Raw genomic sequence first — 27,955 nt, forward strand, 5'->3', positions numbered from 1 at the left:
GGGCCACCTCAAAGAAACCTTTCCAAACTGCCATTTCAGTATGTAATCTCCAATGTCCCAATAAAATTGTACAGAAAGGCACCAGGAGACAAGGAGCGGGCTTCTGGGGGTCTTTATTAAGTGATGCTTTTAGTCTCAGCCTCTGCCAGGGACTGGAAGTGGGGGTGATCCCACTCCCCCCAGGTTGTACCAGACTTGCTGTCTTAGAGGAAGGAGGCAGGCAGCCAGTTCTCCTCCGAGAACAGTCTGGGAAGCTAGGCTAGTGCTGGGGTGGGGAACAGCAGAGCTGAGATCCCCGACCCTCAACCCCCAGCCCGAGCTGTATGTGCAGCCCGAGCGGGAGGGGCCGAGGCAATCCTGGCCAAAGCCTCCCACACTCAGCCCCACTCTTGCTGCTCCACTCACTGCCCTGAGCCATTCGTGATCTCTGCTCTCACATTCACCTCAACACTCCAGAAGCTAGCCCCATGCTCAGCTCCTCCAGGCCTTTAGTCCCGGGGAAGGACAAAAGTAGGGAAGCCCATCAGGGCAGAGGGTCCCTGGGCGGGCAGCTTCAAGGGGCCTCTCCTTTCTGCTGTCCATCCAAACACAGGCCCCTCCCTAGATAGTAAGGGGGGTTGTGGCCTCAAACTTCACCCCTCTCTCCTCTTACCGGCATCCCACTCTGTCCCAGCACAGCAGCCCAGAGCACAAAGCGCAGTGACCATGGGGCTGGCGGGCACAGAAGCCCTCAATGGCATATAGGCCGGACTGCCTGCAGCCGTTGTGGGCCTGCTCCCTGCCCTGGAGGCTAGACGAAGGGAGACAGAAAACAGAAGCGGGGCAATGGGTGTGCATCCCCTGCAGCAGGAGGAGGGGATCTAAGCCCTGCCCTGCTACTGGTGCAGGCAGCTCCAGGCCCCTCTTCCTTAAGAGTCCCCAAGGCTCCGGAGCTGCCCAGCCCCTGCAAAGGGAGATAAGAGGGGGATGGGTGGTCCTCAAGGAGAGGAAGGGTCTGCAGAGAACCACCCAGACACCTGGTGTTACCCAACTCTACCCCCAGGCCCAGAGGGCCCAAACTCCTGGCACCAACCACCCTGCGTCTTGGGTGAGGAAGAAGGGCCCCTTCTGCTGTCCCTTCCCCTCAGAGGTCCAGGAACCACTCCAACGAAACGCAGACACCCGTGCCTGCCACCTGCCCCTGGGGAAAGCAGGGGGGCTGAGGCAGGAAGGCTGGCTAGGGGCCCACAGGCCTCTCCTGCTCCAAGCACTTTCCTTGCTTTCCTGACGTCGTCTTGGCAACAGGGGGACCCCGCCCTCCCAGCTGGCTCCTGGGCCCTCCCTGCAGCCTGTGTGCAGCTGGGCTTCCTTCCTGTGTGCGTGCGTGAGTCTGCGTGTGGTGGGGTGACTACAGGTGGTGGTCCTGGCTGCCAGGGAGGGCAGGAGAGATCTGGAGTCAGCCCCGCTGCAGGGCCTGGGGGTCGGTCTCAACCAATCTCCTTCCACTGCTTGTAGAAGTCCAGAACATTCTTGATGTCCACACTGGCATGTGCAGCGGCCTGCAAGGCTGCCTGTAGAATTGGGGGGAGGACAAATGGAGGAGGGCCTGACCTCCCAAACTCTGGGACAAGTTGTTGAGGGGCTGGGGAAGGGGTGATGGAAGAGGAAAAGGGCAGCTGTCTGGTCTGAGGGAGTCGACACCGGTACCTCTTCCCCATTCCACACTGCCAAACATCACCCCATGACCCACCTGCATAGGGCCTGAGAGCGTGCTGGGGTTGTCCAGTGGAAGGCCTGTGATGATGGTCACCATGCCACTCGGGTCCTCCTCACCTGCGCCCTGGGCCAGAGTCAGCTGTTTGCAGCTGTCCAGGATCTTATAGAGCGTCCTGGTGGGAGCAGGGGGAAGGCGGGCCAAGCCCCAGCATTAGCACAGCCTGAACACCAGATCTCCAGGGCACAGGGGAAGCTGGGGTTGAGGAGGGCACCAGGAGAGAGCGAGAGAAACCAGGCAGCCCACAGGAGAGGGTCCTGGAAGCTGGCCCCAGAGGACATGCTACAGGGACTGGGCAAAGGTTCAATGAGTGAGGAAGCTGAGCCCAAGGATCTCAGGGCCACGGGGGCTCAGATGCTGGAGCAACTTCTCACTCCAACTAAGGTGAGACCTGCAGGAGGCCTCTGGCAGAATAAGCCTGGCCCCGCGCTGGTCCTGCTGCCTGTTACGGAATTCTCCGGCCCCGTCCCTCTGTCCTGGGGAGTGCCCACAGAGGAGCAAGGTAGGCAGCCTATCTGAGGTTCTAGGGGTGGGGGCTGAAATTTTACCAGGCATCTGCATCCTGCCTCTTCAGCTTATGCCGCTCAAAGCTCTTCCCCACCTCTTTCTGGCAGCGAATGTACCTGCAAAGGAGACGAGAGAGTGTAGGTTGGGGGCAGGGGAGAGGGAGGGCACCTCATACAAAGCAGGCCATTGTGGCGCAGGGGACCCAGTTTTATCGGGGGGGGCGGGGCACGTCTCCCACATCACAGGTCTGTTTGGAGTCATTCTGAAGTGGCTTCCTAGCTGCTGAGCCCAGCTTGCTTTTCCTCCTGATAACATCAATTCTTTGGTTCCTCCCTGGGGAGGAGCTGGGAGGGGAGAAGCAGCAGATGCTTTTCAAGTCAGTGCTTCTGGAGACAAGGTCCAAACAAGCAGGCTTTGTGCAGCTTTCTGACCAGGCAAGGGCAGATGCAGAGGAGGGGTGGGCCAGCCAGCAGAGAGCAGGGCGCTTTCTCCCTCTTCCCTACACCCAGTGTCTAGTCCTTTTCTGGCCCCAAAGGCCAGAAGGGAGGGCCTGTGCTGGGCTGAACACCTATACACTGCCATCTGTCCCCCCAGCCCCATGGGAAGCCCCTGGGCAGCCCCGATGAAGGCACTCCCACCTTGGTCAACCTGATCACCTAAAGCAGGAGAACCTCCTGCAAAGGAGTCCATAGGTTGGAGATGGGGGCTTGTTCCCCTCTCCCCGGTCACAGTGATCTCATGTTTGCCCCAGAGGTAGATGGACAGCAGGTCACTGTTTCCCAACAGGGCTCCTAGCTCCTCCAATCGCTGTCTATTTCAGCACCTAAGACCCTGACTTCTAATTATGTCTTCGGCCTCCCTCCCCAGGCAGTGAGCCAACTGTGACCAGGGTCCACGTGTCTTACACGAGGAACACACGCATTTATTGTCTGTGCTCAGCAGAGGTCCAGCCAGGCCTGCGCTCACCTGTTCCCTTTTTTAAACTCTGCCTCCAGGTATCGGATCCCATCCCGGGCCCCGGGGTGTTCCTTCTTCAGCAAATCCAGGCCATCGATCACTGGTGGGCAAGATGGGGGGTGGGGGAACGACAAAACAGATGAGCTCAGGCTGTCGTGACTCGGGGCTCTGCAGAAGCATGCGCACTCACTCCAGGGCGCACTGCAGGAAAAGGGGCCGTAGCTCCTACAGGAATCCCGAAGCTCCTCCGAACACTGACCTTCTGCCAACAATGTATGCTGGCACCTTACCAACTGCTTTCACTTAGATTTTCTCATCTGTTTCTCCCAACCATCTTGTGAGTCAGGGTTTAACAGGGATTGTCATGCCCACTTTGCAGATGAAATGACTGAAGTTCAGAGAGGCAGCAGGACTTGACCAAGGCCACTGTGTGTAAACTGGGCCCCAAGTAAGGGTCTCTCAATCCCAAGCCAGATTCTCTTCTAGCCACACTCTCTGCTCCCACCTCTCCAATATACTTACCTGTCCTTGGGATGATGACAATGAAGCGGCCACTGGTGGCCAGCTGGCGGATGACAGGGAGGTGGTGGCAAAGGGCTTGGGTGTCGGGGACGAGGTAGGGAGACATTGCTGACTGGGCCTTGGGCTGCTGCAGGCTCCCTTCCAGCTGAGAGACCTCGAGCTGTTGAGAGAAGGCAGAGTGGGTGGAGCTGCATGCAGCCTGGGCAGGGGAAGAATGGTACTCAAGGTGGCTCTTATGGGGCTCCTCCTGCTGCCAATGGGAACAAGGGACCCCTTCGACGAATGGCCTCATAGGAAAAGTAGACAGAAACAAGTGGTAAAGGAAAGAGGAAGAGAAAGAGAAAGAAAAGAGACAGAAGTGAAGGCAGAAGGGAGCACAAAAGCTCAGTGACAAGTCAGCAGTTGGAAGGCAGTCTAGGAGGCTGGGAGGGTAGCCAGGGCAAGGTGGAGAGCCACGGCAGGCAGAACAGGGGCTGAAGCTGGAGGGTTGAGGACGTGCCAGGGGGCTTCAGGCAATAACCAGATCAAGAGCAGAAGGAGTACGGGGCCCCAACTTCTTACCTGAAGCCGTAGCTGGGCCATGTCTCTCATTAGCCTGTTCCGCCGAGCTTCCTCCTGTGCCTACAGGGGGGAAATACCAGGCGCTAAGCTAGGACAAGTGATCAAGTGATCAGTGGTCAGAAGCTGGGGGTGAATATCCCTCTCTCCAGTGGTCCAGAAGACCAAAAGGGATTCCTGGGGTCTGAAACAGGTACGGCCTCATATAAAGTCAGCTCTCTATCACTCCTGCTAAGTGAGGGGAAGGGAGGCGTGGGAGAAAAAATATCCCTCCTGTGTAATCTGAACACATTTCATTAGGAGCCCACAGAAGCTCACGCCTCCCAGGGAGAGAGGGAGGGGATGGCACCTGTCTGTGTCTCAGGGTTCCACCCCTGCTCCTCTCAATCTGTCCTCCCTCCCAGGGGATACCATCCATGCACCCCTTCGCTTTCTATCATCATCCACTTGCCAACTTCTTCCACAAGCTGCAGCTTCAGCCCAGACCTGACCACTCATGAGTTCCAGACGTACGTACCCAAATGCCTACTTGACAGCCCCACCTGTTTCTCAGAACCTGCTTCTCATCCTCCAGTGTTCCCCAGCTTGCTAAGTAAACCACCATCTGCCAAGTCAGAAAGCTAGCTAGCTTTGGCTTTTCCCTCTCTTTCAGCCCCAGAAGCTATCAGCCTCCCAGTCCTGTCAACTGTACCTCCTAAAAAATCATTCACGTCCCTCTGCATCCCTCCATCTTCAACATGCAACCCCGGTCTAAGCCAGTACCTCCCACCTTGACTATTAAAACCACCTTCTTTTTGGTCTCTGCCTCCAGCCCAACTCATTTTCTCTGCCTGCAACCAAGGCGATCTTTCAAAAACCATCTGCTGTCCATCATGGCCCTGACTAAAAGTCCTGTGATGGTTTTCCTTTGTCTTCTAGATGAAGTCCAAATTCCTTAGTACGGTCTAAAGATGGGGACTTATTCTAAAAGACATGGGGAGCCACTGAAGGCTCTTTGACGAGCAAACTGGCATCATCAGTGATGCTTTAAAATATTAGTCTGGAATGTATAATCTCATCCTAATCATAAGAAGACACCAGACAAAGCCAAGTGAGGGACATTCTACAAAACAACTGAACAATACTCCTTAGCACTGTCAAGATTATAAAAGACAAGGAAAGGGACTTCCCTGGTAACGTGGTGGTTAAGACTCTGGGCTCCCAATGCAGGGGGCATGGGTTCGATCCCTGGTCAGGGAACTAGATCCCACACGCATCCCACAACTAAGGAGCTCGCCTGACTCAACTAAGATCCGGTGCAACCAAATAAATAAATAAATATTTAAAAAAAAAAAAAAAAAAAAAGACATGGAAAGACTGAGGAGACACTAAAACAATCAAATGTAATGTGGGATTCTGGAGAAGAAAATAGACATTTACAGGAAAACTAGTGAAATCTGAATAAAGTCTGTAGTTAACAGGATTGTACTAATCCTAACTTCTTAGTTTTGATAATTATACTATGGTTATGAAGTGTCCACCTCTTACCCGCCTGTGGAGTGTCCCCTTCGAGAAACTCTGGTAGAGAAAGCAAAGAAGGGAGGCAGAAGACCAGACCCATCGGGAAAGAGGGGTCCCTAAACCAGGCAGACACTAGAGCCCAGAGAGTAGGAGCAGCGCCCCGCCTGGCTTGCAGAGAAGCTAAGCTCCCACAGCAGCTTAGAACAAGGACAAGAGCCTGGTCTTTCCAATTCCAGAGCCCTGGCTCTGCCACTGATACCTCCTCCTTTGTCATTCTGAGCTTCCTTGTCTATAAAATGAGGCTGCAAGCACCCACCTCACAGGGCTGTTACAGAGTTAAATGAGATGTCACATGCAAAGCAGCTTTGCACATGGAAAACTCTCGATAAATGATGGGAGATGGCAATATGACAAGGACCACGCTGCTGCTGCCAGGGGATAAACCCCTTGGGGTGGAAACGTGACTCAGGCAGAGCAGGAGGCAGTCCCAGCAGGCAGTGTGGCCTGAGTCCACTGTGGCCTGTGGTGTCTAGCACCACACCAGAGGGGCTTTCAAGTATTCCGTGCCCCCAGGAGGAGTCTTCGGGAGGTTTAGGCCAGAAGAAATGCCTGCAAACTCTAACATTTTTTGAAGCTGTGTGACTTCCCCATAATTATTTTTGTAACCCCCTGTGTTTTCCCCTATGCAACAGCAATGAAAGCCTTAACACAAAAGGTTAGTTTTTAACAAAACGTGCTTGCTTTTAAGGCAGCAAGGAGAGGGGTTTCTGGGGAGACTGAGCCCCTTCCCATCCGCAGGAAGGGGGTACTCAGAGGTCGGGGAGCCTGGGGCTGGGGAAAGGAAGAACATGGGGGAGGAGACTGGCTTGAGATGAAGAAGAACCCCTGGGCTTGCCAAGACACGTGGGCCGTGCTTCCCGCGCCAGACACCACCCCCCCAAATGTACTGGTGCCACTTAGCTTGGGGAGGACAACACGCCCAGGGTTGTGCAGGCCCCACTAAAGAACCCACAGTGTTGCTCACAAAGTATTAGCCTCACAAGAGAAAGGCCTGTCTTGTTTGCTGCTGTAACCCTCATGCCTAGGATACTGATGGGTCTGGCATAGAGCAGATTCTCAGTAAGTATTTGTGGAATGAATGACTGACTGGAAAAGAGGTAACACAGGCCACCTCCTACTCTTTGAGGCTTCTATGGGATGGAAGGGTTCCTGCATGGTGTCTGATGCCAGGATCCCGCCATTCCTCAGTCTTCATCCCTCGGAAAGGAAAGGGAAGGGAGCATTTCGCTGAGCGCACATACTCCACAGCACACGCTCCAGAATGCAAAGTGCAAAGTGCCCGCCGTTCTCTATCATTGCTCAGTCACAGCAACCCCGTAACGCTGATTCAACTACTCCTGCGTAACCGATGAGGAAACAGACTCAGCAAGGTTAAGTGACTTGCTCAATTCAGACTAGGAGGTGACAGAGATGGCCCTCAATCCCCAGTGAGTCTACATACAGGCCGGTGCCAGGCTGCCTCTGCTCAAAGCAACTCTCACTCCCTATCAGCCCTCAGTTCCCTCCCCAGGCTCAGTCTCCCCGGCCCCAATGACCAGGTTCTTCAGTCGAGGGCCACCAGTGTGTCTAAGCCTCTGACCCTGGCTTTCTCAGTGAGCCCACGGGAGCAGAGCAGACAGGGAGGGGAGGCCTGACTCACCATGCGGAACTGGGCCTGGGCCTGCTGCAGCAGGCTCTCCTGCTCAGACTGGGCGATGCTGACGAAGATGCCGACCTCTGGGTTGAACTGCAGGATGCTGCCTTGCAGGCGGGCAACAAAGTGGCCAAAGCTGCGGATGCAGCAGACGCGCACGACCGTCTGTGAGGAGACATGGGAGGCGGCCCGGCTGAGCAGGGCCCTCCAGGCCCACTGGCCCCCGCTCCTCCCCTCCGCCGTCCCTGCCAGCCCAACCAACTCAGCAACACGGGCTCCCTCGTAAGGCCTGTGGTCTGTGGGGTGGAAAAGAGGAGCGCCGAGGCCCAGGGCCTCTAGCTAACGGAAAAGGAGTGGGCAAGTAGGGCGAGGAGACTCCCAGAAGGACTAGAGAAGCAGGACTCAGGGCTGAGAAGAAAGAGACAAGAGCATGGGCTGGGAGTGATGAGACCTGGGTTCTTATGCCATCTTTCTCTGGGTCTCAGATCCTAACGTGTAAAATGAAAGGACAAACTAGATCATCATTTCCAACTTATGTTTTTGGTCAGCAAAACCCTTCTTTCCCCATCAAACAAAAATCTTATCTAGAATGCTAAAATATAAAACAGACTATCAAGCCAAGCTGGAGAAGGAGGAACCAACGCGGGGGGTGGGGGTGGGGGTGGGGTATGTGTGTGTTGGGGACAGGGGCTGGGACGCCTGTCCACTTGGCTTCCCTTTGCTGCCCCAAGACGGCCCATGTGGTGACACAGATTCAAGGGTGAAAGTCACTGGACTAAATGGGTAGCACATTCCCTTCCAGCTCCAACTTTCTGTTTGCTGGTCAGCTTAGAGGAGGCTGGGCTCAGAAAAGAAAAGAGACCAACAGAGATTTCAAAGCCCTAATAATTTACTTGTTTTGTCCTCTCCAAAAAGTGGAGAAAGGGGAAGGAGGCTTGCTCTACAAAGGGAGACACTACCAACAGCAAACCTGTGGAAGGACATCCTGCCAAGGAGGAAAGGAAGTCCAAATGGTTCACCGAGTGAAAAAGGTCATATCCTGGGGATATGACCATCTTCGCCACACCGCCCTCGATGACTAGCAATGACTAACTAGCTGTCATCACAGCTGCAGCCCCAGGGACATGCTCCCTGTCTGGATGGAAGGGTTGCCTGCCCGTCCCCCCCAGCCCTGAGCCCCTGCTTTGCTACTGAGTCTGATGAACAACAGAGCTTGTGGCGTGAGAAATGATATCCTCACCTCCTCTGAGGTGCTGAGCAAGAGCCGATCCGTGTCAAAGTTAAAGCGTCTGTGGGCAGCCCGGAGGGGAGGCAGGTTGCGAAGTGCCATGTCCTCTGGGAGCAGCAAGCTAGACGGGAGGTCAGGCAGTTCACAACCTTCAAGAAGATCCTGGACCTCAGGACACAGGACCAGGCCTGGGGAGAAAGAGGACACATGAGACCACCTGCCCTATGGGAGCCCCCAGTCAGAGGGACACAGCCCTTCCTCAGAGGCTGTGAGACAGGACATACTCCTCGGACACAAAATGGGGAGAGATGGGGGGGAGGAAAGGAGAGATGGGTACACAGGGCCGCCAGGCAGAGCTTTAGGAGACCAGAGCTGGGAGGGTTAGAGGACCGCTCAGACTGGGATGGCCCCCTGACAGAGGGACAATTACACTAGGATGGATGTGAGAGGAGGAGCTCTGGAAGAAGGAATGGACTGCCCTTGGGTGAGTCCAGAGGTAGGAGAAGGTGATTTCCAGCTGGAAGGTGGCAGGAGGGGATGACCCAGACAGATGGGCTCTGAAGGTCAAGGTCAATTCTCAATGAGGAAGGCAGCGGTGCCACACCAGTGACTGGGGCTGGCTCACAGGCTCCCCTCACTCTGCTCTTGCCACTCCACTGCCTTCCCCAGGGAGCACACTCCCTGGTGGACCAGGCCACCTCCCCACAGTGGGGCAGTGTTGGGGCAGGAAACCAGAGAGGCCCAGACCACAATGACTGCTGTGTGTTAGGGAGGCTAGGCAGTGAATCCCATTAACCTCCTTACCCTAAGGACCAGGTTACCAGGAAGGGGGAGGCGGGCTTTGTGGGGCCAGCGAGGGAGAGAGAGGGAGGACAGTGCCAGGGACTCACTCACCAGACTCTTGGAGTTCGCCAGCAGCTGGCAACAGATTAAGCAACACAGAGAGGCGGTTCCACAGACTTTGAGAGCTCTTGAGGGAGAGAGAGAAGAGGAAGCCTTCAGCTGGGGCAGTGCTGGAGGCTGGCAGTGAACAAGAAAAGCACTATATCTGAGGGGTCTGGGGCTATGGTCACAGGCCTAGAAGCGTTTGAGAGAAAAATTAACAAAAGAGGCCAAGGCGGGGCTCACGGAGGACTTGGAAAACAGGGAGGAATGAAGAAGGGGGCCATGAAGCCTCACTGAACGTCATCAACCGCTGAAGGCTTGAAACCACAGGAGAAACTCTCTGGGTCTCGGGAGTGGAAAAAGCTAGAGTGCTGGAGGAAGCTTCTCCCTGTCTAGCACAAACTTTTCCTTTCAGCCCTCCACGTGTCCACACTGGGCCACCGCTCTGGGGATATGACCATCTTCGCCACACCGCCCTCGATGACTAGCAATGACTAACTAGCTGTCATCAGGCACAAGCGCATGCCCACGGCTGTGCCTGGCCCTGACCTGAGCTCCCTCATCCAGGGAAGAGGGCGACCTGCAGAGAAAAGGGTCTCTACAGCAGGCAGGGGTGCTACTGGAATAAGGGAGCACTGAAGAAAAGCCTCAGGGCACCGGAGGCTCAAGATTAAGACTCTGAACCTGAGAAAGGAAGGAACAGGTCACAATCACGCCAGCCAGTCTCCATGGCAGCCCGCTTCTGACACCACTCACTCCAGCTCCAGGACTCTCTTTAAGCCGTTTCCCGGCTCCCAACACCTGCACCTTGTCTGAACATCCTGTCACTACTCAGTGCTCTCTCCTTTCTCTGGACGCCGGTGTTTACCTATCAAGGTTAGCCCTTGAACACATACTGTCACAGACGTTACTCATAATGGCAGGCATTATGCCTGGCGTTGGGGACACAAAGCAGAATAAGCAGTGCTATTTTCCCAGTCCACAAAATTTGTATCCCAGCCCAGGCCACAGACTCTTTGAGGGCAAAGGTCATGCCTAATCCTTGCCCTGTAAAAAGCATAAGGAGCCAGCACAGAGCAGGTGCTTGACAATAACTTTTGTCTTGACCGGCCCACCTGAGGGGATTCCCACACCCCATCCTGGCTGGCGTCCTCCCCTTACACCTTGGGACCTGACGGAGAGCAGTGGGAGTGGAGTGACGCACCTGCGCACACACAATGATGAGGTCGGGGTTAGTCCGCAGCCAGTCCAGGAAGACTTTCACAGCAGGAAGCAGGCCTTCGGCCATCAGGACTTGCAGCTTCTCCTGGATGCTGCGCTCATTCCGACAGGAGCGCCCACTAGACTCACTTCCCTCAGACTCAGAGCCCTCTTCAGAGGCTGGGGGTGGGTGACAGAGAACCAGGATGAGCGACTAGTAGGCATGTGGCAACAGGCTTCAGCTCTGTAAGGGGAGCATGCCCCAACCTGCTTGGACTCTTCTGAAGAATTCTGATGTGAGAAGAGAGGACTCAGCCTCCCGCCTAACTTTTCTAGGCTCAATAACTAGCTGCTTTTAAGCCAAGAGCCTGGTGCCTTTTAAAATACGAGCTAAGGGGCTTCCCTGGTGGTGCAGTGGTTGAGAATCCGCCTGCCAATGCAGGGGACATGGGTTCGAGCCCTGGTCCGGGAAGATCCACGTGCCGTGGAGCAACTAAGCCCGTGCACCACAACTACTGAGCCTGCGCTCTAGAGCCCACGTGCCCCAACTACTGAAGCCCGCGTGCCCTAGAGCCCGTGCTCTGCAGCAAGAGAAGCCACTGTGATAAGAAGCCCACGCAATACAACGAAAGAGTAGCCCCTGCTCGCCGCAACTAGAGAAAGCCCGTGCACAGCAACGAAGACCCAACGCAGCCAAAAATAAATAAATAAATAAATAAAAAACACGAGCTAATTTGTGAGGTCTACAGCTACTCACTCAACTGATATTTATGATGTGCCTATACTGTGCAAAAGGCAGGGCAGACAGTCAGAAGTGAGCTACAGGTGGGGAGAAAAGGGGTACAGAATTAAAAGAACTACTTCCAACTCCTAGCTCTTCAAGTCTGCAGGTTAGAACACTAAGTAGTTCACACTCCAACTCTGAGCATCAGCTTCCTCATTTCTTTTATTCATTCAAAGTCCCAACCATGTGCCAAGCACTGTGTTAGGTAATGAGGATACAGCGATAGACAAAACATGGACTGCCCTGCCCTCAAGAGGCTCATGGTATTGCAGGGGAGGGACAGACAAGTCAACGGACAATGTCACTCGAGTGGGAAAAGGCTGGAAGTTGCCAAGGTGCAGAGTCTACAGGAGCCCACAGGAAGCCTACCCTTGGAGGAATCCCAGACCAAGTGACTTTTAAGCTAAAATCTAAAGTGAGAATTAGGCAAGCAATTGGCTAATTGAGAGGCTCGGGGCAAGGGAGGAAAAGTATATTCCAGACCAAAGAAGCACTGTGCACAGAAGCTTGGAGGTAAAGAACAGAATTTAGAATAGGGATGATAACTCTTCCACCACAAGACTGCAGTGAAAATTAGATAAGACCCCCAAAAAATCCAACCCAGTGCTTGGCATAGAGTAGATGCCGCAAATGCTCACTGCTGCTGCTGACCAGGTGCTCCCTTTGCACCTCAGGGGAAGACCCTCAGGGAAACAGTCTCATTCTAATCCACCTGCCCTGGTGGGTGCAGTTTTTCTAGCTTCCAGGAGCCCTGGTAGGACCTGGGATGGCACGGGAGGGAGTTACAGCTGCAGTGCTGTGTAGGGAGAAAAGCCCCAAACCCACAGGGCAAGGTGGGAGTGGGAGGAGAATAAGACCATGAAATCAGTTGGGAGCTGAGAATAAGGAAGTGAGCAGCAGAGGGGATTCCCAGGAAAAAACTCCAGGCCACACTACAGGCAGAAGCCGAAAGCCAGGCAGTGAGGGTGGGGATGAGAGGTACTCAAACAGAAAAAAGTGGCCTCTCTCAGATGAATGCCGATTGTATGGAGGTGAGGACCAAAGCAAGATGATGAAGAGAGGCCCAAGTACCTGGCTCTGAGGGCTTGTCCACATCCCCATTGACACAGGGCCTGCGGCTGGCCAAGGTGGGAGCTTCGGTGGCGGGCTGGAGGAGCAGGTTGCTGAAGGTGGGGGCCAGTCGGAAGCAGCGTTTAGTCTGGAACATCTGGGTGGACATGGCTTGTAGATTGCTGGCAATGCTGGCCTCACTGGGGCCCAGTGGGCCGTTGAGGGATTCAGGAGCCTCTGACCTGGCCCGAGGTGGCTCCAGGGCTGGGGACCGTGTCCCTTCCTCGTCCTCCATATCTTCCAGGTCTGATCGGGACTCTTGGCTGTTCATTTCTGAATCTGTCTCGGCATCAAAGGCAGTTCCCCCACCTTCAAGGCTCTTGTCGGAGCCACTGTCTGAGCCCTCACTGGCCCGGGCTGAGTCATGGCTCGAGTCTGAGTCAAAGCCTTCACTCAGGTCACTGTCATCACCAGCTTTGGGTGGGTGGCGCCGGCGGCGGAGGCAGGAGAGGCGGGAGAACTTCCGGCTCTTTCTGACCTCGCCATCTTGAGATGCTGCAGGAGGAGGCTCAGGACCCGGCTCCTCCACCTTCTCCAAGGGTTCCTTGGACTCTGGTTCATCTGTGGAAAGAGGACAGTCAGGTGGGGCCTTAGGGACAAACTGGAACGAGGACACTGGCAGGTGCTCTTTGACAGCACCTCCCCTGCCACAACTGTGCTCCCCTCCCACGATCCCCACACCCCATGCTAACCTTTCCACAGTCACAACCTCCCCCGTGCCTGCACCTGTGCCATCACTCTGGAACGCCGGGACGGGATTCTCGCCCTCTTCCAGCTCAGCTTGCAGCCGTATGTTGACATGATTGACGAGGTGGGAGAAGAGAGCCAGGGTGAAGGCAATGGCCGCACTGTACTGCTTGGACCCTAAAGCCAGGAAAGCCGGCATTAGGGGCCCAGGGCCCTGGAAAGGAGCGGGCTCCACCAATTTCAACCTCACCTCGCTGTTCTCAACCTTTCCCAGGATCCAACTGCCTCCGAAAACTTCCTCTAAGGTGAAAAAAGACTTCCCAGGTCTCTTCACTCTCATCCTGCTTCCTCATGTAAGCTCAGGGATGCTCTTGTCCCATCTCATCCTCCCTGGCTTTGATGCCTTCACGCAAGCGTCTCCCCATACGCCCCAAGCATCTTTGCACCCAGCCCTGCCTCTCCCTCCCGTCCATCCAACTTTGCTCTACATACACCTCCGGCAGAAAGGTTTCCAGAACTGCCTAACTGCCCCCACCCCCAGCAAGTCTGAATTCCGTCTGGATCATCAGCTAAGCATCTCAACCACTGTGTCTGCCTGGGTCCTGGCCAAGGGTACGTGTGTTTGTGGGTGCAGGAGGGCGGAGGGGGTGGGAATATGCTGTTGCCTTTGTTCATTCACTAGGGGCTTCTTTAGGGCAGGGTTCCTTGCCCCTGTCTCCCACAGCCAGGCGGCGACACAGGTAGTGAAGGGACTGCTTGTGGAAGCAAGTTCACGGATAAGGAGCTGCAGAAAACGGTAGTGAGGATCCCAGAAGCCAGTCTGGGAGAAATGAGGGACAGAGGGAGAGTTACCTGCTCTCTTCAAGCTGTGCACACCCATAAGGCAGATGATGACCATCTGAAAGATGAGAAGGTCCGGGAGGAAAGCATATCCACTCTCATACTCCTCCTCATCCTCACTGGCCAGGCTGAGGTTGGGTGAGGAGGGCAGGTAGAAGAGACAGAGGTTGAAGTCCTCCAGGACTGACTGGCAAAGTGATGTCAGCTCTGAGTCCACAGAGCTATGGAAGGGCAGGATAACAGGGGAGGTCAGTGATGGGGGCTGGGGCAGGCAAAAAGAGCTGGGAATACAGGATTCAGAGAAAAGACCACAGGATCCTTAGGGGAGACTTCAGAAAGAGAAGCAGGGGGAATCAGTGCTTGCTGGTCTCCAAAGCAGACAGAATAACACGGGAAGGGCAGACACGCAGTGGAAGGGATGTGGGTAGGCTTCCCATTCGGCCACTCCTTCAACATCTAGTAAGCACCCACTGTGCCAGAGGGTAAGCCACCCAGAGAATGGGCACAGAACATAGGGTGAGACAGTGAGGGATGCCAAGAAAGGACTAGCCAGCTAAAGAATTTCCAATCAAAAGGCAGAATTCACCAGCCCACTCCCTCCTCTTCAAGTCCCCTGCCAGAAAGAAGCCATCGTGATGGGGCTCACAGGACACAGTTCTTGCCCACACTCTCTTCCACTCACCTGCTTTTGGGCTGCAGGAGGCTTTGCAGATACATAAAGTTCACCAGCAACCTCTTAATGTCTTTACATCTGAAATGAGAGGAGCCCAAGGTAAATGGTGAACAGCTCCAGGGTCCCTATGGTCCTACTGCACCAACTGCAGAAAGAACCCCTCTTCCCACAGGCCCCACTCACCGCTTCTTACTGGGAGAGAGCTTCCGAGTCTCGCACTTCTTCAGCTGGTGGTACATTTTGGCTGCCTTGTCATACAGCCGCTTGAGGTTCCCATAGGCCCCCTCAAAGGACACTTCCGACTGGATGCTGAAGGAGACAGAGGTGAGCTACTGAGTCTTGGCAGAGGCAGAGGTGGAGAGGGGAAATGTCAGTCTTCCAGGGATTTAGGGAGCACTGTTTCTAGTCAATACAGGCTGCTCCCAGCCTCCCCTTCCATGTATGCACTCAGGGTGAAAGCTATCTTTCCTAATAAAATACACACATACAATTTCCAGATTAATCAGAGTAATGATGACATCTGCATCTCCTCTGTATCTAGAAATGGGACAGTTAATCTCACTGAATGTTACAAACTTAACTTAGTTACCATCCCTGAAACACACTATCCTTCATCTTAAAGCACAGGCACTTAATAGGTAGCATTTAACAAGCATTTACTATGTGCAAAGATATTTACATACACTACTTCAGTTAATCCTCATATTCATTCAAATGCAAATATGTACTGAGCACCCCACTCTGCGTCACGCACTGTACCCTACTATTGTCCACATTTACAGATGAGGAAGTAAAGCCTGAGAGATCAAGTATAATGCAAAGGTCACATAAGGGACTTCCCTGGTGGCGCAGTGGTTAAGAATCCGCCTGCCAGTGCAGGGGACATGGGTTCGAGCTCTGGTCTGGGAAGACACCACATGCCGCGGAGCATGCACTACACTTACTATACTACATGTAGTAAGCCCATGCACTACAACTACTGAGCCTGAGCTCTAGAGCCCACAAGCCACAACTACTGAAGCCCGGTGCCTAGAGTCCGTGCTCCCCAACAAGAGAAGCCACCGCAACAAGAAGCCCGCGCACCGCAACAAAGAGTAGCCCCTGCTCGCCACAACTAGAGAAAAGCCCACGCGGGGCAACGAAGACCCAACGCGGCAATCAATCAATCAATCAATCAATAAAACAAAGGTCACATAGCTAAAACATAGTAGAGCTGAGTCTCCAACCCAAGTCTGTCTTATCACAAAGCCTATGAACTTAAGAGCATGCTATACTTTTTAAAAAATGTCTTGTTTTTTGAAACATCTTTTAATTACAAAAAAGCAGTGATAGAAAAGAAATACACGTCAGTGGTGAATTAAATATAGCTACAGGGCTTCCCTGGTGGCGTAGTGGTTGAGAGTCCGCCTGCCGATGCAGGGGACACGGGTTCGTGACCCGGTCTGGGAAGATCCCACATGCCATGGAGCGGCTGGGCCCGTGAGCCATGGCTGCTGAGCCTGCGAGTCCAGAGCCTGTGCTCCGCAACGGGAGAGGCCACAACAGTGAGAGGCCCGCGTACCGCAAAAAAAAAAAATAATAAATAAATTGATACTCCTTCCACTGAGAAGTGGGTTCTGTGTCACCTCCCCTTAAATCTTGGCAGGGGATGAGGGTGGGAGACGACGACTATGCAACTGCTTTGACCAAGAGAATACCGCAGGAGTGACTCCACCAGTTTCCAGGCCCAGCCTTAAGAGATTGGCAGACTCTACTTCCAAGTTTCTTGGGTCATTATTTGCTGTTGGAGCCCTGAGCCGCTATGTAAGAAGTCCATCTGCCCTGAGGAAGATACCACATGGAGAGGCCCTGAGACTACAGGCAGAGGGAGAGGGGTCCAGATGAACCAACCCTCCAGATATAGCAGACCCCCAAATCAGCCAAATACCACTGACTGACCCTAGACAATGCCACCAGGAGGAGAACTGCCAAACTGAGCCCTAGCCAAATGCCTAACCCACAAACCATGAGATATAATTGTTTAAGCATAGTAGAGGAGGACCTTATTTGGCACCTCCCAAACCTGGATGTGCTTGGCTCTCTTTGAAAGTGATTCACCCTAAATCATGATTATGAATGTGATGAGGGATCCAGGACAAGTAAGGGGGGCATTCCCTGGAAGGCATGCAAGGAATGGGAAAGATGCAATGGGTGGTTATAAACCTGGTAATCATATTCAAGAATGAATACACAAATAACAAAGGCTGGACAGGGTGTGGAGAAAAGGGAACCCCCCCACACTATTGGTGGGAATATAAATTGGTGCAGCCGCTATGGAAAACAGTATGGAGGTTCCTCAAAAAAACTAAAAATAGAGTTGCCATGTGATCCAGCAATCCCACTCCTAGGTATATATCCAGACAAAACTATAATTCAAAAAGATACATGCACCTCTATGTTCATAGCACTATTTATAATAGCCAAGACATGGAAACAACCTAAATGTCCATTTACAGATGAATGGATGAAGATGTAATACATATATATATATATATATGTATACAATGGAATATCACTCAGCCATAAAAAAGAATGAAATAATGCCGTCTGCAGCAACATGGATGCAACTAGAGATTATCATATTAAGTGAAGTAAGTCAGACAGAGAAAGACAAATACCGTATCATATAACCTGTATGTGGAATCCAAAATATGACACAAATGAGCTTATCTACAAAACAGAAACAGTCTCACAGACATAGAAAACAGACTTGTGGTTGCCAAGGGAGAAGTGGGGGTGGAGGAGAGATGGAGTGGGAGTTTGGGGTTAGCAGATGCAAACTTTTACATATATGTAGAATGGATAAACAACAAGGTCCTACTGTATAGCACAGGGAACTATATTCAGTATTCTGTGATAAACCACAATGGGAAAGAATATAAAGGAGAATGTATGTATATGTATAACTGAATCACTTGGCTGTACAGCAGAAATTAACACAACATTGTAAATCAACTATATTTCAATTAAAAAAATAAAATGAATATAGTGGATGGGAGGCCAGTCTGTAGTGATCTAGTAACGGAACAGGGTAAATATCTGTTGATACAGGAAACAGGTTTCCTTGACCAGGAAGGCAGAATTAGGTTATTTTACTTTACACCTTAGTAGCTGACCATTTAAGCTATGAAGACCACCCTTATTCCCTTTAGGCTTTGAAGCCCAATTCACTATATAACTTCTTCTGAGACAGATTTGGCTTCTCAAGTAGACTCTGGCCCTGATTAGGTGGCAACAGTGAGTTTCCTGGCAGTTTATGTCTCACTAAGACTTAACCAATGGCATTCTCATTTACCTAGCACTCTCACGTGCATTTGGTTATGGTGACTTAGTAACCTAAGCCTAATCAACTTTGGGTGCCCTGAAAAAATTTTTTTCATTCTAAGAGCTAAGTGTGAGATTCAGGGAAGCAGTGATCCACCCTGTTAAACTTGTCCCCCCATGCTGTCATCTCTGTCACCTCAAGACACTGAAGCTCTATAGTTCTGAAGTTCTTGTCAGAAGCTACTTTGGTACCATTTTATCAACTATATCAAATTTATTTCCTTCTTCAGGAAGGCGGCAATCCTGTTATTTTTCAGGACAGCAGACAGCTACTTCAGCTGCCCAAGTATCTACAAGTCCAGGTGGCGAGGTGAAAAGCAGCAGGGCTGTGTCAGGATGCCCCTGAGAGAAGGGATCCCCTCAATCTTAGCATTCTCCTATCTATCTCACCCAGGAGCTAGAGAAGGGAGAAAGGGAAGAGAGAAAACAAAGCAGGAATTGTGCAGACATGGAAGTAGGGCTGGGGAAAGAGCTGGCAAATACTCACCAGCGCAGGTAGCAATACATGGCTTCCACATTATAGTACTTGCTGCCGGCAAGTGTGCCCAGCTGGTTGAAGGGCATTCCTGGAGAGGAAGAAAAGTCACCCAGTCTGTAGCCATAATACTCACCGAAAGCTGCAAGACCCAACCCACGTTAAGCATCAGAGAACGCACGGGGAGAGCAGTGGGTCTGCAGGCGACACCGGTGCCTCAGGTGGTCAGCAGTTTAATCTTGCTCCTCCAGGGCGTTATCGACTCTAGACTCACTTCCTATCAGTCTAAGCCCACCCGGACCACCAGGGATTTCAGCACTGACAGCTGCCATTCCTTCAGCAGCAGCTGTGCCTCTTCCAATGCTGACTGAACTCCATGGAGCCCTCTCCTCTATCCCAGCTCAGTCTCTCACCTCTGAGTTCTCCTTCCTACATGCTAATCCCCATCTTCTCCTGTAATGGAGCCTTATCCGTTCCCTCACTGTGCCTCCATGGGGGCAGCTGAAGTATGGTCCCCTCTTTCTACAGAAACCTCAGGGACAGGGAAGCCATCTTGTCTCTCCCTCTTCTTCTGCCTCCTTCCTTCTTAGCTCAAGACTTTCCCATTTCTCTTCTCCTTCCACCATCTTCTGAGTGTGTGTTACAAGGGTCAGAATGCAGAACCAAGGTGAGGTATGAAAGAATTGAGAGTGGGTGGGAAGGACCCAGGGGGAAGTGAGTATGGCCTGCCTGCCATCTCAACATTGTCTTCCTCTTGGAAAATGCTGCTGGGTTGGGAGGCCCCAGTGGAGGGGTCCACTTACCAATCTGGGGAGCCACTGACAGGGCTTGGTAGTAAAATCTCTCAGCTAGCAGCTCAGTGTCTACGCCAGCTAATTCATTCTGATATCGTGCTGCAGGAGGGAGAGGAGGAAAAGAAATACAATGATTCCGTGTTTCAGAAAAACCTCCCCTCATCTGGGAGTCTACTCTGGAGAACTGTAATAAGAGCCCGGGAGGAAGATACCTGAGCTAGAAGGCAGGCTGCTTGGGTCTCTGGCACAGTCCTAAGTCTGCATGACTATGGGCAAACTGTTCAACTCTCTCTTCCTTGCTGGTAGGTCCAAAATGTAAAGAATATTTAGTGTTTGTAAAGTAAAGAGGCTCTTCTTGATTATCTCTTCCCAATGAAGGGGCTGCAGCATATATAAATGCTTGAAAAGACTTCTGATATTTGGTTCTGGAATTCAACTGCTCAGTTCTAGAGAGAAGACATTACTAATGACACTTGGTCAATCTACTGTGAAACAGCCGATTCTCTCTGTGCCCCTTGCCTATAAAGGGTCCAGGAGTGGGATGGGGGCAGGGAGACGAGCCTCAGATCAATAAAGGATAATGCATCTGACAGCCACACACCGGCAGCCTAATGACAGAACCTTTGTCTATCAGGACTAGATAGCCATAAAGCAAGAGTACTTTTCCATTCTGAGAAACATATTTCAGGCAGGTAAGTCCTCCCTGAGGTCTAACTGCAATTCCTCTAGGAATCCATGAAGAGAAAACCCCAAAGGAGAAAGACATCAAATTAAAATCTTCCTAACCCATCGCTGAAACCAGGTTATCACCCTGACTTTCTTAAAAAGCAAAGACATTTTCCTTCTTCTTGTATTCACCATCCTTTTCGACTCATGCACGAACAGTGAAAAGAAGGAAACACTGTAAACAGACTGGAGGAGAAAAGTTATCAGAGGCCACACTGCGCCTCCTGCTCTCCAATCACGTAAAGGGTGGTACCAACAAGAGCAGTTGGAGCCTGTCCTGTAGCCCAAAACAGAGAAAAATGAAAGGTTCGGATTCTTACACAAATCCCCCAGGTACACTAGACATCGGTGGCATGCCATCTGTGCCCAATCCATCTCCTTCCCTGAGGCAGACACTGGCTTCTTGCATCCTGAGAAAGAGAGAGAGAGAAAGAGAGAGAGAGATATGTTTATAAGCCCATTCCTCTGTCCCTACCTTTGGGGAAACACCTTTCCTAGGTGGAGAAAGGAGATAAAGAATCCAGGGCTAGTTTTAGAACACGGCCTTATGGGGCAGAGAAGACACCCATCCAGGACACAGATAGAGACACAGGCTCACAGGTAGACAGAGGTAGAGACACAGAAACTCATAGGCAGGGGTCATTCATAGGACAGAAAGGAACTACAACAGATGGGCTACGGTCCTCAACCTAGGACAGCTCCCTGGGGGAAGGTCGTGTGAAAGGTCATCATAGGAAGGCTTCTAGAAAGTAGAGGTGAGGCTCAAGTGTCAGTACAGTTGTGGGTGCCTTGGGTAGCAGCTCCCCACCTAAAGGTAAAAAGTTTGGGTAAAGATGGGAAACTTGCCCAGGAAGAATGGCATTTGAATGAGGCCAAGGTAAATGCTCCTGGCTTCTGCTTGGTGGGAGGTCCACAGAGAAGGCAGCCTATGGAGAGTCTATTCATGAGGGAAACGAGGTCATCTTGCCTGACCTGAGGACTGGTGGTGGCCAGAGCCAAACATGCATGGGCTCTCTCCTCTCCCTTCACCCAGGCAGCCTTGTAACTTCAGAGAGCTCCGGCTACTTGGCAGGCAGTTTTCCCATGTGCCAGGTACTGTTCTAAGTGTATTAAAATATCAACTTAAGTAATGCTCAAAGCAACCGCATGAGGTAGTTACTCTTGTTACTTCCATTTTACAGTTAAAGAAATCAAAGTTGCACAGCATCCTCCTATCCATTCCACTTTGCAGCCACACTCCTGGGTGTGTAGCTCCCATTCTGAGCAGCCTTTCCTAATATTCTTTATAGAGACATCGCTGAGTTGGCTGAATGAGAAATATCAATAAGGAGAAAAACTAAAATGATTTGGGGAACTGACCCTTTGAAATAAGGGTTCTTAATCTTTGTTTAAGCTATGGACCCCTCTGGCAATCTGGTATAACACCTATAAATGTTGCCTTGGATTGACGTTGTTTTGTTTTGTTTTGTTTTTGGCTGCGCCACACATCTTGCAGGATTTTAGTTCCCCAACGAGGGATTGAACCCGGGGTCCCAGCAGTGAGAGTGCCAAGTCCTAACCACTGGACCGCCAGGGAATTCCCCATTGTTTTGTTTTTAAATGTTTTTAAATGTACAAAGTACAGTGCTCTGCTTCTGACCAGAGAATGCTGCCACATAGGGGTGTAGACACAACCTCCATCTCTGACCCAGAATGTCTTTGTCCTGGTGAGGGAAGGGGCATGGGGCTGGGGGAGGGTAGGGGGTATAAAGAGCAAGGGGAGTTGGAGGAAGAGGGAAGGAGCTCTAAAGGATAGCTGAACTGAAGAGAAAACCACCATAGCTGCCAGTACCTCAGAAGGCCAAAAAGAGATTTGCACTATCTTGAAAGAATGTCCATGATTTCCCCAACGTTTCTAAAAACTTTAATACTTTCATCAACTACTAGGAAACAATCTCTAAAGTTAAAAGAAATGCCAGCCAAATTCAACTGGAAGGAAAAAAAATGCTATTAATAACATCTTTCAGTGTCAGACCTACTCTAGATCATTCCATTCCCTCCCCGACTCCCCATGGGTCTACAATCCCAGACTGAAGAGGTCTCTCTCTCTCTTTCCTTAAGATCTTTACCCCGAGTCATACGGTTGTTTGGGTAAATCCAAATTTCATGAAGCATTTGTAGGTCTTCTAGAATGCTCTCTGCCTGGCTGGGTCACAAGGTACATGGATCCTGAGGGATAAGAAGGCCAGAAGTAGAAGCATATGAACTTGCTCCTTGAGCCCAGGTTTCACTGACCTATGAGGGGGTCGGTGACATGGGTCCAGTCGATGCAGCACTGCAGTTCTAGCTGGTAGTGGGACTGGATATAAAGAAGGAGATGCTGGTAGAAGCCAATACCAGCGACCAGGTGTGTCCTGTAGGCACATTCCAAGGTGCTCCGGCTGTGGATATGCTGGAGATTGGGAAAGGGAAGGGGCTAGTTAAGCAACAAGATCAGAGTTCTGCTCCCCCATCCCTAATCATATTCATCTCCCTGAAGAAATAAACTTATCTTCTTGGCTCTGGAACTTTATCCACATCTCCTCTCACTCACAAGTTACCCCTATACCCTTAGACCTACTTCTCTGGTCTCCCCATCTGGGATCAGGCTCCCCTCCTTCCCTGATCCTAATTCCATATGACTCTCTCCCTTTCTGCTATCTCTTCCTTGGTTTCCCTATCTACAACCATACTCTGGCCCACTTGCCTAGCTGTCCTTTTCTTCCTTAGCTTCCCCACTTTAGACAAACATCTTCCCAAGATCTTGACCTCCCCTTACCTTTTTGTTAGTCTTGATAAGCTGGATAACTTCGTAGTACACCTTTCTCCACAGCAGCTCCTCTGCCTTCCTCCCATAGTCCACCGGGTGCAGGAACATAAGCTTGACGCAGAGCTCACGCAGCCTGGGAGGGTGTAGAGGAGAGCATGAGAGGGACTGCCCATCCCTTGGTGAGGGACACAAGAACTGAGGACAAGAAGGCATTTGCCAACACCCCGACTGACAAATCCCTGTGCCTCGCAATAGACATCCAGGGTCAGTCAGTAGGACCCAAGACAACAGCAGTCCTGGAAGGCAGTGGGAGCCCCAAAAGACAGAGGCAGGAGCAATAAGAATTTTAATAATCTTCATTTCTTTCCCTGCACCTTTCTCTCCTTTTTACTCTGCCTCTGTATCTCCTCTTTCCTTCCTTCATTATGCAGTATGGCCAACTCCTCCAACTCAAACACCATTCTAATGGTGTTAGATGTAGAAGCTGGAGAGAGTGACGGATCCCCTCTCCCTCTTAGGAAGGCCAGAGACGTCATACCCCATTATTGTACCATGAGGTCAGGAGATAAAAGAGAACATGTGTCTATATGTGACAGGGTTTCAGGTGGAAAGGAATAAAGAAACTGTAAGAATGTGTAGTTTAGAGTCTCAGCTTACTTGTTCCTCAGGCTAATGTTCTCTGGTTTGAACACTTCTTGATAAGCAGTTTTGTTGCAAAGGATGAGGTCAAGTCGATGCACAGCCTCCACCACGGCCCTGCAGGGAAATATAGGCAAACAGCCTCTGAGCCATGTGTATAGTCCCCCTATGATGCTGGAACCCTGATCCTAGAGGAAAAGCTAAAGAATTTGGGGTGGGGAAACTAAATGGCTGCAGATTGAGCTCCGTACAAAACAAGATGAACACAGTCTCCATCCTGACACAGCAGTCCCCTCAGGAGACATCTGGCAATGCTGAAGACATTTTTGATTGTCACTACCTGGGGGAGGGGAAGAAGAGGCATTGCTATTGGCATTTACTGTGTGCTGCTAGACACCCCACAATACATGGGAAAGTCTACCACCATAACTATCCTGCCCCAACTGTCAACAGTGTCAAGGTAGAGAAACTGTGATGTGGAAGGTAGACTCTCAATGGAAAGAGCATAGGCTGTGATGCCAGGCAAAACATCTAGGGATTGAACCTGGCTGTGTCTTACTAACTCTATAACTTTGGGCAAAATTACCTACCTCTTTAAGCCTTAGTTACCACATGCATAAAAGTGGAAATAATAGCAGTTACCTCAAAGGGCTGTTGTGAGGATTAAATGAAATAATTTATATACAGCACTGGTATACAGTATGCATTCAATAAATATTGGTGGAATGAATAAATTATTATTATGCAAAGGCTTATTATCTCTGACATAAAGGAAAGGCATTCCTAATATAAAATTCTGCTTTGGAATAATGGGGTAAGAGAAAGGGGGAGGGTGTCCCTAAACTGCTTAGTTATAAGGTCTCCTGGATCCTGCTGAAGGAACTGTTTCTTTAATATAAAGTGTAGGCTCTGGAAACAGACAGCCTGGGTTCAAATCCTAGCTCTAGTTCTTACAAGCTATGTGGTCCTGGGTAAAAAATCTAACTTCCGGGACTTCCCTGGTGGTCCAGTGGTAAAGAATCTGCCGTCCAATGCAGGGGACGTGGGTTCAATCCCTGGTCGGGGAACTAAGATCCCACATGCCGTGGGGCAACTAAGCCTGCGTGCCTCAACTAGAGAGCCCATGTGCTGCAAACTACAGAGCCCACGCGCCCTGGAGCTTGCACACCACAACTATAGAGAAAAAACCCACACGCCACAACTAGAGAGAATCCCGCACGCCGCAAAGATGCCGCATGCCTCAACGAAGATCCCGTGTGCCACAGCTAAGACCCAACGCAGCCAAAAAAAAAACCCTTAAAAAGAAAAATCTAACTTCCTTATGTGTCAGTTCTCTCATCTATAAAATGGGATTAATATCATCATCTACTTTGTGGGGGTTAAATTAGCTAATATATAAAGCACTTGTAACAGTGCCTTGTACACAGTAAGTACTCAAAAAATATTAGTCTTCATCCTGAGGAAGATATTCCAGACCCTAAGAGAAAAGTTCAAGGAAACTCTACAATGGATGGCCAAGAGGTGCCTGGGTAGGTATCATCTCTGGAAGGGTAAAACCCAGAGGACAGACAGCAGCTGTGAGAACAGGTGAATCAGGCACAGCTCTGGACACAAAACAACCAAAAAACAGGGAGTGATGATTCATAAAACAGTCCAAAATTGTTTCAGAACACTGAAACATGCTCCTGGGCTGGGGAAAGTGGGCCACAGCAGGCTAGCATCTTGTGGTGGCTCAGGTGGTACACCACTAAAAGCTGTCCTGTACAGGGCGAAGTGACCGCCAACACCCAGCTGAGTGGGTGGGATGGTAATCAAGGCCTTCTCACAGGCCATCTTAAGAGCCCAGCATTTCTCCAAACACCTCCTGGGCTGCCTAGAGATGGAAGCCAAGCCCTTTCAGCCATCCTGGCCCTCAATGCCAAGGGCAGCACCAGGCAGCCATCAGTGATATGCCAGCTTAGTCCCCAGGAAAGGGCTTTTAACTTCAGTGCCATGCACAGATGTAAGGAGGCTGTGTGTGTATGTATTTTTATGGACAGGCCCCAGGGCTTTCCTTAGATTCTCAATTCAAAAAGGTTAGTAACCACTACTCAAGGAAGTTCTAATTGCAAACTCTTAAACCTGAGAGGTCTCCCCACTTTCTTCCACATTTCCCATCAGACCCTAAGCTCCTCCACTAAATTGTAATCTCTAGAACAAAAACTACAAAAAAAAGTCTTGTGTCTCATTCACTATTGTAATCCTAGGCCTAGCAGTGTTAAAAAAAAAATTTTTTTTAAAAACAGTTAAAATTGGCCTAATTAACTGGTGCTTGTGTCCCTTCCAGCATCCCTTTTCCAGCTGCCTTTTCTGAGGCGCTTAAAACATTTCAGAATTTCATTTCTGTAAACAGACTGTGGGAATTTCCCAAATTTACTGAAGGTCGGATGACAGTTACATAGTCTAACAACATATTTACCTTGGGCCAAGAAATCAGACCTTCCTCCCGCAGTTCTTCCCACCAATCAACATTGCTATAATAAATAATAAAAAGAGATCCGCTGCCTCAAATTTCCATCCTGCCCAAAGCCAACAACACACAATTACCAGCAGAGATACCCACGTGCACACATGTAAACCACACATGCAAACATATCCGCTTAAGTCAGTCAGTTCTGTGAGGGCAGTGGCTTGAGAAAAAACAAGATTTGTGAATGATTAGAAGGATGACCAGAGCCATTTCCAAAAGCTGGAGACAAGTAAGGAATCTTGCAAGCACTGCCCACTCTGTCTGACAGGCAGCACTGACAATCGGCTGCATGACAAGGCACACATGCCATCCCAGCCAACTGCTCACCCACCTGGAGACTGCTTGGGGCAGCCCACAGTGAGAGCCCTGGGGCTGATAGATTGGATCACTTTTCTATTTTTGCATCAGCCTATACTCCCCTCTGCCTTCTGGCTTAGGAAGCCAGAGCAGGCAGGATGCCTACTCAAGGGAGGAAAAGACAACATGTTCTTGACTCTTTCACTGTCAAGATGAGGCCCATGGCTCTGAAGCTGGTCTTCTCATGCAAACACCTCTGGTTCTAAAGAGCCTGAGCCAAATGAAAACCCCAAACCCTACTCCCTATTAGAAAGCAGAAAACTCAATTTGGTCTCTATGCTTCAACCTACTTTGATCCAGTTCAAGAGCCCATGTTTCAGCTGCCCCACACAGAAAATCCTCGACTCGGGGCAGGAGGAGCTCACTCAGGATGGGAAGAGCTCATACTGGCCTGTTCCCAACAGAGGGCTGAAAGACTGAAGATGTGAGTGGCACAGTGGCACTGTGGAAATCAGAAACCAGGAATGGAAGTTGCCTGGCAAGAGACTGTAGTCATGAGGCTGGAAGGAAGGCAGAACTCAGGAGTCCCCAGGTGCCCTGAAATGGGCTCCTATGACCTAAGAACATTCTGGACTCAAAGTCCTTCACCGCCCTTCCAGTCCAACACAAATAGTCTTCCAGCCTCTTTCTTTTCATTCCGATTCCCAAAACTTAGAGCCATAAGGGACCTCAAAGCCTATCAAATCCAAATCTCTCCTTTTAAGGATGAGAAAACTGAGGCCCAAGGTTAAACTGAGAGAGAATGGCAAAGCAAGGAGCTGAACCTGGCTCTCTTGATTTCAGTCCAGGGCTCTTCCCTGTTAAGTCCTTACAGGGTTCTAAGCACCATTCCCTTCCGGGTTTTTCTCCTATCTGTGACCCCACCCTCACCTTCCCAACCCTTGCAGTCCCCAATTCCCACCTTCTTACCCCAAATCCGCAAAGCTCGGTGCCCGCCCCAAGCTCACTGCGGAAGGTATCCCTCCACGTGCTTCCCTCCCAACCTCCCACCCACCCAATTCTTTCTTTCTGTTCAATCCAGCGTTACGGGGCCCCGACCCCTCTGCTCCCTCCAAAATTGTACCCCCCCCTCCCTCGCCCGCACCCCAGCCCGGCACCAGAGCCCGCCCGCCCGGGAGGCCCCGCCCCTCGCTGTCCCCCCCCACTTCCCTTGGCGGCTGCACTCACACCCCGGCCCCTCTCACCGGTAAAGCCGCTTAGTGTGGAGGACCTTTGCTTCGGGCTCGCTGCTCTCCCCTGTGGGGGGGCCTTGGCTCATGGTGCCCGGGCCCGGGGGCGGATCCCGGTCACAGACCCCCGCCACCTACCGCTACCGCCACCACTGCCGTCTCCGACCGTAGCCGCAGCCACCACCGCCGCCGGCCCTGCTCGGCCGCCATAGCTGCGAGGCAGCTGCCCGCGACAGCT

At 51.3% G+C, this 27,955-nt stretch overlaps 1 protein-coding gene across 3 annotated transcripts; it reads right to left on the minus strand.

Annotated features, from left to right (window-relative positions):
* Nucleotides 1-97: 97 nt before the first annotated feature.
* Nucleotides 98-27,932, minus strand: SMG5 (SMG5 nonsense mediated mRNA decay factor). Of its 3 annotated transcripts, XM_065875038.1 has the most exons (22): nt 27,733-27,932; nt 23,701-23,799; nt 23,053-23,176; nt 22,530-22,686; nt 20,576-20,665; nt 19,539-19,628; nt 18,748-18,826; nt 15,081-15,206; nt 14,907-14,975; nt 14,237-14,445; nt 13,424-13,561; nt 12,659-13,258; nt 10,808-10,983; nt 9,613-9,688; nt 8,731-8,906; nt 7,497-7,655; nt 4,301-4,360; nt 3,740-3,899; nt 3,227-3,317; nt 2,302-2,376; nt 1,730-1,868; nt 98-1,550 (listed from the first exon to the last, which is right to left on the minus strand). In XM_065875038.1, exons 1-22 carry the CDS (start codon nt 27,804-27,806, stop codon nt 1,467-1,469), a joined length of 3,051 nt encoding a protein of 1,016 aa, XP_065731110.1. In that variant the 5' UTR covers nt 27,807-27,932; the 3' UTR covers nt 98-1,466. The 3 variants fall into 3 exon arrangements, with proteins under 3 accessions (XP_065731110.1, XP_065731118.1, XP_065731126.1); XM_065875046.1 differs by lacking the exon at nt 13,424-13,561 and having other exon boundaries at nt 1,467-1,550; nt 27,733-27,806; XM_065875054.1 differs by lacking the exon at nt 7,497-7,655 and having other exon boundaries at nt 1,467-1,550; nt 27,733-27,806.
* Between the last annotated feature and the right edge of the window lie 23 nt (nt 27,933-27,955).

Source organism: Phocoena phocoena, chromosome 1 (assembly GCF_963924675.1).
Source record: "Phocoena phocoena chromosome 1, mPhoPho1.1, whole genome shotgun sequence".
NCBI classification, from domain to species: domain Eukaryota; kingdom Metazoa; phylum Chordata; class Mammalia; order Artiodactyla; family Phocoenidae; genus Phocoena; species Phocoena phocoena.

Coding starts and splice junctions, on each gene's coding strand:
- SMG5 (XM_065875038.1), bottom strand. CDS start 27,806: ATGAGCCAAGGCCCCCCCACAGGGGAGAGCAGCGAGCCCGAAGCAAAG. Junction 14,446..14,906: donor CTCCTGCAGCCCAAAAGCAG/GTGAGTGGAAGA, acceptor GCCCTTCCATAG/CTCTGTGGACTCAGAGCTGA. Junction 9,689..10,807: donor TCATCATTGTGTGTGCGCAG/GTGCGTCACTCC, acceptor CTCTCCCTCAAG/AGCTCTCAAAGTCTGTGGAA.